Genomic DNA, 13289 nt, shown 5'->3' on the forward strand with positions numbered 1-13289 from the left:
GGGGGTTGGAAGGTGGGTGGGTTTTTTTGGCCTGGCAGAGCACAAGAATTATTACCGACCAAATAAGCGATATTTCTCGAGGGATGAATGTGCTTTGGTGCGTGTTTTATTTTATTTCTTTGAGCTACTACCCGCCAGCTAACGGTACATGCCCGCCCTTTGCCTAGGGGTGGGTTGGGGGCTTCACTGTATGTATCTGTGTATGTATGTGTGTGTGTGTGTGTACTAGTTGTATCTTGGTACGCATGGCTGCCACGGCAAAGGAGGCGCCTGTGCAGGGGAAATGTCGAATGCGAAATTAAGAAAACATGGCAGTAAAATTGGGTAATAAATCATTGGGGGGCCTCAAAGTGTTGCCTTCTATATATATATATATATATATAAATGTATATAAATATATATATATGTACACACACAGCTGGAATTTGTTGCGCTACAAATTATATAGATTTTGCGACATTTTGCTGGAGTTCGCTGTTGTGCTAGAGAGATGAGAGTCCCATCTGCTGTGCTGCGGGCTTATGGAACATTTTCAGTGATTCAATTAAAAGCTAATAAGCTATGGATTCTATTATAATGTACTTTATTTATAGCTACTGGAGAAGCGAGCTATTATGTTTATTTGTAGCCCACATTATCATATATTCAATTACATCAGCATTTTATTTTGTGAATTCCAGAATCTTTTCTATGTGCTATTCAATGAGCATCATCAGCTGAAGATTATCAGCAACTGTTGCACATAGCCGTACACCCACTCTGCTCTCTTTAGTATACCGTTAGTTGCTTTTACAGTCGATTGCAATTCCCATAATCCCCACATCGCTGGACACATGCTCAGTTGCATGTGTGTGATTAAAATGGCGATATGAATGCATAATAATATCAGAGTTATGAGTGTTAGGCCCGAAATGAAAAAAGGAAGGAAAAAAGAAATGCCATGCCAGAGCCGACCATCGCATGGTACCCACTGACGCATGATGCTGCAGTGAACTAAGCGGCGGGCGCAAAGTGCAATGCCCCTCGCTGCCCCCCTCCACTGCTCCCTGGGCATGGCCATCAACGCCGGGTGAGTAAGTGAGCTGAACTTTGATGCCGCCACATTCTATTCGCATTTGCGCTGCAACTACGAGTACCTATGGCCATATATCTGCAGCGGCCGGACTAGGTCTGGCTCGCACCAGCGCCAGGCAGGCCGCCTGCTATTCCTTTTTTTGGTATTTCTGCGAGGCCGAAGCCGAAAAGCCGTAAAGCCAGCGGCGGGACGAGGAGCACGACGCACAGGCAAAGACTGCCGCCGTTGCCTCTGGAAGATTTATGCAGTTCATATTCACATTTTCCAAACGCCGCATACCAGGCGCAGCATTCGAACGCAGTCGAGGAGCGACTCACATGGCTATGGACATTGTAAACGTGCCTAAGCGTATGAGCGAGAAAGAGAGATCAAAAGAGAAAGAGAGAGAGTGAGAAAGAAAGGGGCGAAGTGAACGGCCAGTCGCAGTTGTTGAAGCTTTTTTGGAACGCTGAACATTGCAGTTTGATATTGCTGTTGTTGTTGTTGCTGCTGCTGCTGCTGCTGCTAGCCCCAACAGCACACAGCCACATCACAGTGGTGTTTATATAAACAAAAATGTATGAAATGTAAATTAAAAATATTTAAAATGGTTGTTTAGCAATTTTAACCTAATAATAATAATTGACTTCAAATATTTCATGCATCGATATATATATATATATATATATATATATATTTATTCATATATTTATATACAATGCTAGAAAAGTGTAAAGCTCATTTGGGAACTATTAATACATTGAGAAATGTCTTATAATTTCAGCCTCACTGCATATGGAATAATTGAAGTTAATTTTATTCGAATCATTATTATATAACTGTATACATTCTATATTCCGTCTATATTTGCCTATATACGCACCACTGTGCGCTGCCTGGCTTTTGGCCTGGCCTAGCGCAATTCTGGCCAAATGCTGTTGGGGCCACATTGGCAGAGCGGCGGGGCTGGTGGGGCGGGGCTTTGGCTGCTGGATGACTGCAGGCTCGTGCAAGCGTTTGGAACACACTGCATATTAAGTTATTGTATATTAGGTGTTAAATCAGATAAATTTTCGCATAATACCGCATACAGCACTCGGATTTTCAAAGATTAACGTGGCGCACACTGTTGTTGGTCAGTTGTTGTTGTTGTTGTTGGTGTGTGCACGCGTGTGTGTATGAGCTGAGCTGGGTCTGTGGCTGCAGCATTTCGCAGCTGTTTTAATCATTTGAATGCTGCACATTGTTTTCATGCCCGCCCCCTCAGCTGCCCGAGTGGCAGTGCCAGCTCTAAACACTGTTGCACTTTATTTGCAACAGTGTATGTAAGTGTGTGCGTTAGTGTGTGAGAGTGTGTCGGAACTGATAAACATTATTGGACTGAGTATTCCATAGTTTTCGCAATCGATTTGATCAGTCGACCGGGCAGACACAATTGCATTGTTAACAGATTATTAAAATTAAATATAAATTTATGGAAATTTATAATTGCAAAATGATTGCAAAACAAGCAACAACAACAGCAGCAGCAAAACAACCAGAAGCCAAGGCAAAAAAAATCGAAGTGCATGAAATTTGTCTGCGGGCGCTTCATTAAGGCGAAAAAATAATTGTTGCTGTAAAATAAATTTCACTGTTATTAAACAAAAGCTATTGTGTTTTATGAAAAGCGCATAAATAAAATGGCAAAAAGGCGACGCAGCGTTCGCTCCAAAATTTATTATGACAAGTTGCTCTGGCACTTTTATCTCTCGGCACACAAATTTTGCAGTCGCCCAACAACAACAACAAGGGCGTATACACATATATACTTATATAGTGTTTGTGTATTATACAATATATAAATATATATATATATATATATATGTGTGTATGTGTGTGCAATAAAATAGCCGCAAAACAAACTCTGCTCAAAAACTGCTCTGCTTGGGCAGCATAAACTAACTGCCAGCCCATTCAAAAACACAGATACACACACACACACATCCACACAGAGACTCATAGCTCTAACAAATTCAGTCTGCTAGCAAACTGAAATGACAAATAAGTTGGCAATATAATTTGCTGTTTTGGTAATTTTCCTCGCATTATTAGGCAATTAGTTAAGTTAGTGAGTGGAGTTAGCGACAGAGCCGAGATACTTATAATAATGTTCACATATTAAGGATTGTCAATTAACTGAAATAAATAACTATTTACTATATATATATAATGTCTAACAGTGCTGCAATTTATAGCTTTACGAAATTGTCTGCCTTGAGATTTACGTGCGTGAATCAGATTTCTGCCTATTTATTTATTGCTCTAATTGGTTAATTTATGATTTTGATTCAGTTACATTTGATTTACAAGCAAAAATAAATTTAAATAATAAATAATATTCCATATTTTATTTGGCTTCCGCCAGCATTATACGCATTATAGAATACATTATTGCTATAAGTGCAAGATTGGATGACTTTGCCTTTGACTGGTTCAGCATTTGCTTGTGCCTTTGCTGAACTATTTTGCGCTTCAATGGCTGCAACATGGCCAAGAGGGCGCTTTGGAGCCGTTTGCATCCTGCACAGCAGGCTGGCCAAGATGCGATCTAGATGCCGACTACACTGCTGGGGCCAACAACTCATGGCGTCTGAGTATGTGCTAAGATGGGCACACGCAAGACGAGACGAGCATGCAAATAAATTTGCAGATTAAACGCATAAACAAGACGAACATTGGCCAAGGAGGCATTAAGAGTTGCCGAATGCAATTGCAGTAAGTGAGGCGCGTATTTAATTCAATTTATAAACGTTGACTCAAGCAGTTGCTAAGCTCTGACTCGAGTTGATTAAACGCAGGCAACAGATTTTATTTATTAAATAATTCCGTTTTTTTGCAAATTTGATCTGCGATTTGTGTGCCGGGACGAAAGGCAATCGCAGCTTGATTACGACTGCTTGCGGCGGTGGGGTTGCATGCCCCATGGCCAGGGACACGTTCCCGAGTCAAGAGTTGCGAACCAACTCTGACTGGTCAGCAGGTTGATTTGTTTTGGCCAGTTGCTGTTGCTGGTGGTGTTGCATCGCTGTTGTTGTTGCTGTTGCCGTTGCGCGCTTTTCAAATTGCCCGTTGAACGTTCGCCGGGTGAGTAAAACGATTACCCGCCGGCTAGGCCTGCTTTGGTTAGTGCTCGCGTATGTGTTGGAACAACTATTATTAAGCGCGTTCACTAGTTGTTGTTATTACAAGCTTCGTTGTTGTTGTTGTGGTTGTTGGTGGTGGTGGTGGTGCGGCCATTGTTCTGCTTTGGCTGAAAATTATTATTCGCATGCCAAAATGAATTGAGCTGGCCGAGACGTTGTGGCAAGAGGCTCGACTCTTGGCATGCAACATGTTTAGTTTATTCATAAGCTCACACGCACAGCCACAGAGTGTGTCTGTGTGTGTGTGTGCTGGGAGTGAGTGCGTCGGCACATTCAAAAGTAGCCGCTCTAAATGAGCGGGCTTCAGCGCTCACTCAAATTGCCCAGTTATTAAGTAAATTGATTTTAAGTACGTTTCGAAATTATTTGCCTCTAAATGTTTTGTTGCCTTTGCCCCCGCTCGGATTCTAACAACATTTTCGCGCTGCTTTTTGTTGTTATTGTGACAAAGTTTTTTTTTTTTTAATTTTATTATGCAGTTGCGATAAGAAGTCGAGCATAAAAATTGATTGTTAACATCGCCAGCAATTTGCTGCTGATTTCCATTAAGATTAAGCCACGCTAAAAGTGCGGCATAACATGTCCGAAGTCTGAACGATAATTACGAAAAACGTAAGTAATTAAAAAAGATTTTTTGTTTTGTTATAAAGTTTTTAAATTGAAAAAAATTTAACGAAATTCTATGTTTTAAATTTGATAAATTATTAAAATAAAATTGAAAATTATATATTTGCTATATACACATATATTAATGTCTTTACTTTCTATTTAAATTTTATATATTGGCCTTTTATTTTTTAGTTTTATCTCTTTCTAAGATCTTGGAATTGATGGCTGAGATAAACTTGTAGAAAGTTGTTGGTCGCGATTACGATTTGAGACTTAAGCTTATCAATTTTTAGTATTTTTTTATCTCACTTAGTTAAATATAGCTATTGCTGGCTAGCATAAATTGCATATGCAAGTTATTCTTGCAACATGGCAGAGCAGCTGCACATTGCCACAGCTTGCTTGCATGCGAGCGGCATAAATGAAGTTTTCTATTAACTGACGTTAAATTTAATTTAATTTAAAACTAACAACACACAACGTGGCCAAATGAGCGACTCGCATGCAAAATGCAAACAACAAACAACAAACAACAAACAGCAAACAGCAACAAAATTGTTTAATGATAATCAGCTAGTGGAGGCACGCAGAACCAGCTGCAGACACTTGTTGGGCAGCAGTCAATGAAAACGCTTCATAAACAGCGCAATTAAACTAATGACTGTGCCCGCCACTGCGCTCACCATGATGGGCCGGACCCCGGTCTGCGGCGAAAGCCAACGGCGATCGCATAGAAACTGCCGGCCACACACGAAGAAGCTAAGGTAGACACAGGTTCGACAACATCAACAGCAAACAGCAAACAGCGAATGCGAATGCGACTGCGAATGGGGCTCGTTCATCAGTCGGGCTTTTGGCACTTGCGCATATGATTAACCTGGACTCTTCGGCGGTGCTCGCGGAGGTGGATACGTGCATACGTGAGCCACGTGCAGTGCAAAGTGGTTGACTTGATGAAATGTGCGCGATTGTCTAATGGGTCGCCAAATAGGCAGCGGCTCCCTCTGCAACAGTTGCAACTGGATGAACCAAGCTGATGTATTGCCCGTTGCACATTGCCCGTTGCTTACTGCCTACTGCCATTGCATCTTTAAGTCGCAGTTGTTGTTGCTCTTTGCCATGTTTATGGTTGCCATGGCAGCAGCGAGTCGAAGCAAACCGGTTTTTGCTTATCTTAAAAACTCGACTCAAGTCAGGTAGAGCAACAGCAGCAGCAGCAGCAGCAGCCACAGCCACAGCCGGTTCCGAGTGCCTACTGTGCTACAGTCATCATCGTCGTCGTCGCATGTTGGTGGTGGCTTTAATGGCTTCCGCCAGCGGATCATAGGAGTGAAATAAATGGCCAGACGGAACCAATAAACGTCGCGCGTTGTTCGTTCATCGCTCGTTCAGCCAAAATGAGTTAAGAACTGTGGACAGTTTGCTGCAGTCGTTGACTCATTGCGATTTATGGCCAAGTATAAGAGCGAGTATAAGACGCAGCAGAGGGCGGCACAAAGGTAGAGGTAGAGGCAAAGGAGGGCTGCATATAGCCGCAACGCCCACGGAAAAGTTGCTGAAAAATTCCTGGCAGCCATTTACTTGTAATAATACATTTTGCATTATAATAATATCAGACTATACTTTACGAAAAACGCCACGATGCATATATATACATAAAAAGTCGTATATAAAATTGCCTAGGCAGTCATCAATCAGTCGGAGCTCAAAGGAATTGACCTGCGCCAGCACTCGGCACAGCTGCCGATGTTCCTGCTGCTGCTGCTGCTGCTGCTGCGGCTGCCTTTGGGGTGAATGTGAAGGTGAAGCTTTGGCCAAGACGCTGTCCGTTGCGATCCGCTGTTTGTCCGGTTGAATAATAAAAGTAATTGCGTCTTTACCCTTTAGGGTTAGCGAGTGGAGCAAATTGCGACTTGAATGCAATGCGCTTTTCTATAAGCATAAAAATTGCTATAATTTGCTGAAGATTGCGCTTTATCCATAACCATAACAATGGCCACCCCCTCGTCCACCCTCCACCTCTTCCTTCTGCCTCTCCCCTTCTCCTCTTCTATGCCAAACCAACAATTTATTTTCCCTGAAGTGCATTTAATCAATATAGACAATACGAACAGCTTTGCTAACTATTTATTATAAATGATGGATTGCTCTGAAACGTTTAAAGTATTTTTTTGTGGGTGAATAGTGAAGGGCTGCTGGGAAGGCAGAGCACAAATAGGCTTAGTTTATTTTTCAAAAAAAACTTTAATATTAAATGAAATCTGAGAGAGCGAAAAGAACATAAATATTTAAAGATATTATTTAAAATATTCTCTTAATTTGTACACAGCGTTTGTATACCTAAAATGCTTTAGTCTTTCGATGAATGCCGACAAACGAAAACTATTTCAACAATCTGCACTTTATAACTGAACCTGCCCAATGAGGCAAACATCGTTTTGTGGCGCCACATGGCTGGCTTCTGCATGTTGTTGTTTCTTCTCCTGCTACTGCTGCTACTCCTGCTCCAGCTCCTGCTGCTGCTTGTTTGCTATTGGATTTTGGTCTACTGGTTGGCAACGGCTGCTGGCAGCGCCACAAAGTAGATAACAAATATTTGCAGGAAACCATGAGCCCCTTAATTAGTGTAAAGAAGCTCTCGAATCGCCCTCTGGCTGTAGGTTGGGGTCTACAGAACTCATAAAATGCCAGCAAGGAAGCAATTTATCAAAGTTTTGTTGCTTAATTGTCGTCCATGCGGTGTTGGCAGTGAAAGTTTTGGCCATTTGCTCGCTCCAATAGGCAAATAAGGGGGCGTGCGCAGGCGACTGTTCATTTAGCAGCCCGGATTCTGGGCTAGAGCAGAAGTCTCTTATGAGAAAGGACATTTTTCAGTTGCCCCTGCGACAGCAAATATCATCGATTTTGCCTCACTGCAGTTTTCAAGATATTTTCCACATCATAAATACATAAGTACGCAAAGGTTGGGAGATTGGGAGGCTAGGAGGCTGGGCAGGCTGTACGGGGTGGGGGCAGGCGAATGGAGCTGAGCGTAAACACACGCTTCTGTGGACTGCCGTCACATTTATAACAATTTAAAATTGCACGAAAAAATGGCAATAAAATCCCACAGACAAACGAAATTACGTGACCAATGTGTTTTATTACGATTTTATTGCGAAAATGCGAAGAAGTCAGGCGGTCACAGGGGAAATGGGCGAGGGGCGAGAGGCACGGCGCATTGCGGGCGGGGCGAACCGCAAATATGACTGCGTCTGGGAAGCGCTTTATTATTTATCTTTCGGCTGAAATCGGCACAGAAGCCAAACAGAAAGCAGAGCAGGAGGTGTGGATGGAGCTGGCGCTGGCGAACGAGCAGGAGCAGTTGCTGCCTCGTATGGCACGTGAGCGTCTCGAACGCGAGGGTTGCAACAAGAGTAGCTGCTGCTCTTATTTATGCCTTAAACTTCTCACGTGTCAGGTTAATGCGATATTTATGTGCTGTCACCCAACGAGAATGCCAACTTGTGAGGCCCTCAACCCCCGCAGGACAGGTTCATCATTTCGCTTCGTATTTTCTGCTCGAAAAACTGTGTCAGCCAAGTGATTTAACCACCAACACCACGGGGGCTGCAGCACTCGCCAAAGGGGTGGACTGGCTTGGACTGGGGGTTGCCGCCCTTAAAACACCATAAATGGCCAACCAAAAAAACGCCCCTTGGCGAGAGCTGACCGAACTGGCCAGGGAGGCAAATGTTTATATTGGTCTATTGAAATTGTATTTAGTTTTGTTGTTGTCAACATTTTATTAAGTAATTTGCATACATTTCCACAGCAGCATATGCTGCCCGAAAAAAACAACAAAAAGGATCGGCAAGGTGTGGAAATTAAAGAGCTGATTATAATGCTAATAAAGGATTTGCATCAGCCATTTAATATTACCAGCTTAAACATGAGTTAAATAATTTTAGAATTAAATAGATGACTCAAATATATGAATACAAAGCTAAAAGCTAAACTTAAGAGCAACAATGAAAATACTATCGGGAAACTAGAGACAAAAGACTACATATTTTTAAATGAGTTTCCTGTTTTATATGAAATATATAGTTTAACTAGTAATTAAGTTCCTTAACAGCTAAACTGAACACTCAATTTCTTTCATGTTTCTGATATATTGCACTTTACTCAGCAAGCCAGTCATGTTGATCTGTGCCAAAAAAGAAACAAATCTATATATATGGAGCTCTACTGTTGGCAAAAAAGTTGCTCAAGAAATATCTTGGACCAATAAAAATGATAAAGATTTGCGCTGTTTTTTTTTTCATGCGGAAATATAAAATTGAATTATTGCATGCAATTTAAAAACCAACAAAAGCTGACAGCAGTCGAGCTTTTAGCCAAGCAACAGCAACAACAACAACAGCAACAAAGAGCATTGCCAAAAAATTTGTCAAAATAATGGCGTCATTCTGCAGTGGCCGCCGGAGGGCTAGCCAAAGGGTCTGGTGGGCGGGGGCGGGCGATGGGCTATTGGATGTGGGTGTGGCGGGCGTGGCGAGCCGACAAAGATGCCATAAGGCTGCAAGGAACCGCCGCTGCTGGCGACGCTATGGTTTATCCTTTTATCCTTTATCCTTATGCTTTTTTGCACATTATTTGCTTTTGCAATTCAAAGCGATTAAGTGCGACGACGAGGCAGAGGCGAAGGCGAGGACGGCGACTCGAGTCGACTCGACTCGGGGGTCATTAAGGACGACATAAAACATGTTTTTGTTGCAATGGCTATAAGTATCTGTATCTGTAGCTGTATTTGCGCTGTGTATCTGTGTATCTGCAAGCGTTCGCGTGTTAGTATATAAAAATATTGCATGCCTAATGGCAAAGCCGAAAGTCGTATAACTCAATGCAACCGCCGCCTAACCCCTAAAGCTAACCCTAGACAGCTAACTGGCCATTAGCACAAGCGGTTGCAGCCCCATGTCGCATCCACAATAAAAAACAAAAGGCATTTCCAAAGTAAGCCCATTTAATAGAGCAATTATGACCAGTTGAAAGTCGAGAACGCAGCTGAGAAAAAAAAAATAAAATAAAAACTGAATTGAAGCAAAGTCGAGCGTCGCGGCCATATTTCAAAGTGTTTGCCCGTAACTAATTAAGCAATTAATTTTCGAGCAGAGCCCGCAGTGAAAGGCAAGCGAGATACACTCACACTCACACACACACATACACGCCCATATACCCAATACGAAATGAGAACAAGTTCAACAAACTTTTCTCGAATATAATTTACAGGCTGCTGTGAAATTATTTATGCCTGCCTACCATATACTATGTGCTGCTCGGTGCACAGCCCATATCCAATTGCTTGAGCCCAATCCTTTGCTTTTGGCTGTGCCTCATGCGTGCGCCGTGGCGTATGCAACACTTTTCCATTCGAGGCCTGCGCTGTCATAAAATATGTTAAACGCCCGAATTGCCGGAGGGTGTGAAAACTTGAATCAAAGAGCAAAGCAAAAGCACGCTGAATATTTATGATACGATTAGCAGACTTTTGCTGTTGCTTTGCAGGTTGCAAGGAGACCAAATTTACGCTGGCCACATAACTAAAATGGAAACCGAGCTGGCTCCGGCGGGCGAGCTTTCTGCCTGTGCAGGCAAGGCCAGGCTGCCAATTAAGCTGGGAGTGTGCCGCATGAATATGTAAATAAAAGCAGCTAATAAGTGGGTGTTTAATAACCGGATGGCCAACAACCAAATGGCCCAACGACCATTTCAGCCCAACCAGAGGGCCCGAAATGTAAGAGCAATGCGAGAGCTGAGCGCAGTTTGTCAACCGGCAAAGGTGGAAAAAAAGGGGCAGCCCAAAGGGACGAGGTAGCAAAATAAAAAAAGGTAGCATGTTTAATTTGCGTGGCATTTGCAGCTGCCTGCGGCAAAAAGATAACGAAATAAAACGTTTGTCGGCATGGAGCAAAACAGGGGGCAGCCGAGGGAGCCACGTAAAAACAAAAGCAGAAAAAAGGCAACGGCCAAAAATCGGTTGTAGCGCAGTGTAAACTAATTAAACGACGCGCAAAAGTGTTGCATGTGTTGCAAAATACACACACATACACACACTCTTATAGATATAAAAATATATATATATTTGTATATAAAATTAATATGTACAAGACTATATACATATATGCATAAGGATGGCCACAAAATGGCAATAAACGCGTAGAGCCATTAAAATTATGATTAAAATTTAATTTAGCGAAAATAATCAGACTCGCCTTTGATTAACTCCAAACAAGCGCGCAATTAAATCAAAATATTCAGTGAAAAAAAGGTAGAAATGCACGGCCCATGAATTCCATTAAAATTCAATTAAAAATTGAAAATCAACAATGAAAAGCGCAATAAAAACTAATAATAATCGTAAGTTAATGACTGCTCATAGGCTAGGAAGCGCGTTCAGTAGCTGCGACTGCTCGACAAATATGCTTACAGCTGTGGTATATACATATGTACAATATGGTATATATGTAAACATGCATGTGGTTCGGTCAGGAAAACGCATTTATTCATTCATTATACGCAGACAATTAAGTACCAGGAATTTCGTAGCACCATAAATTGCTGCCGCCCAACCCTTGGAGCTGGGTATACCCCATTCTGGGCAAATTGTCAGGTCAGCTGAAAATCTACATATGCACTGACCAAACAACTATTAAACTATGTGGGGGCTGCACAGAGCACTGCCCGGCCATCAACTATGCCTGTGAAAATTTTGGAAAATTTTCAATTTACTCGCTGAACGGCCATTTTGCATTTGGTCGCGAGCATCATGGCCTCCACAAACCGCCCCCGAAACAGTCCCTATAAGGGTGGCACAACGGACCGGCGTTTAATTGAAAATTCTTCAAATCATATTGAAAACGATTCGCTAGACGCAACTACTTTTAAACCCAGCATAAGGTTTGGCAGTATCCAATTTGTGTGGAAAATACTATTGAAGACTTGCATAATCAGAATACTTGAAAACATATATAAAGATATATAAATCAGCACAACAATTATTGAAAGTTATATTTCACAACTAAAATTGGTTAATTAAAGTTAAATTGAACGAAGCCAAAACAGAATTTGTTCTCTTCCCTTCTATTTCCCGTCTTTCTTCCTTTCTTATTAATATTTATCAGATCAAATCATAATTTCTTCAATTTGAACTTGGTCTATACTATATCCAACACTTACATGTCCACATCTATACGGGAATATACATATTATAAGCCCTCTTACTCCATTCAATATATTAATCGGAAAACCATTTTAGAGACTTTCGTTATCTCTGCTCGCGAGTCGCTTATCAGTGGCTCGGCAAATGTAACTTGTGACGTGTCGTTATCGCGGCTTACTTTTGTGAGTAAGTGTATTAGTGTGTGTGTGCTCGAATGTATGTGGCTCACAAGAAATCAAATTACTTTCGTATGCAAATCAGCGGCTTTTCTGCAGATTTTTTTTGCCAACTTAACCCCCTAGCCGCTCTCGCAACTTCGAATTTTTTTCCACGCCCAGGCCGCAACATTGGCAGACAGTCAGAGAGCTACAGATAGCAGACACGGCATTTGATCGCCACCAAATTTATCTCAATGATATGCAGATAAAACTAACAAGTACCAAGTTTCGTTATTTCTCTTTCCGTTCCCCTTTAGCCCTGCCTTCCTCTCGTTCGCTCAGCTCTGCTGCAGCGCCTCAACATGTGGCTAAGAGAGAGACCGAAAAAAAACTACATTAGCAAATAAATTTATTTAGCATTACAAAAAATGAGGTAGCTGAGTGGCTTGGCAAAGGGGGCAAAGTCACAGGGCGGGCGGTATGCCGTGAGGGTGTGTGCGGGCGCCATGAATTTATTTAAGATGCTTATTGATTGGATTTGATTTTATGCTATGGGAAAGTAAATTTGCGCAAATAAATTTAAATGAGGGCGTTGAGTTTGCAGTTGCTTTCGGGCCCCACCCACACTTGTGGGCAGGCAGCAAAAAATGTCTATTTTTTCCGAGCGAAACGTAAGCTCGCATGTGTGCCCATATTGGCAGCAGGCACTGTAGCACACGCATGAGTAATTTTCCAATTTTTGTTTCGCATTTGCAGCTAATCTGGAAAATGGATTTTTCTTCTCACTTGGAGAGGGCTGGTTTATTCTTCTCATTCTTTGGTTGAGGGGTATCCTTTAAAAGTTGTTCGTATTTATTTATTTACTTACTAGAATCTGCTTTTATCTTGCTTTGTCAATGTTTGAGGAAGAAGTGTTTAATGAAATTCAGCACTTACCTGAAAGATAAGAAAAATATATTTAGTTAGAGCAAAATTGAGTAACAATTTGAATTATATAAATATTATTTTAAGGAAGCTATGAAATATTTTTAAATGGACTTTCAATTATTTATGAAGATTATATATTATTTACAATTTTA

At 41.7% G+C, this 13289-nt stretch overlaps 1 protein-coding gene across 5 annotated transcripts in view; it reads right to left on the bottom strand.

The window, feature by feature from the left end:
- The window catches only part of LOC111595201 (homeotic protein ultrabithorax), a 91265-nt gene that overhangs the window by 16424 nt on the left and 61552 nt on the right, over positions 1-13289 (bottom strand). The window contains exon 4 of one of the 5 annotated variants that reach the window (XM_023308841.2): positions 12791-13146. The exons of the other annotated variants lie outside the window; for them this stretch is intronic. Within the exon in view, the coding sequence (XP_023164609.1) occupies positions 13136-13146 (11 nt within the window). The 3' untranslated portion in view covers positions 12791-13135. Of the gene's footprint in view, positions 1-12790; positions 13147-13289 lie in introns of those variants that run through there. 5 annotated transcript variants of the gene reach the window in all.

This window comes from Drosophila hydei, unplaced genomic scaffold, assembly GCF_003285905.1.
Source record: "Drosophila hydei strain 15085-1641.00,03,60 unplaced genomic scaffold, DhydRS2 tig00000063-arrow-pilon, whole genome shotgun sequence".
Taxonomy (NCBI): Eukaryota; Metazoa; Arthropoda; class Insecta; order Diptera; family Drosophilidae; genus Drosophila; species Drosophila hydei.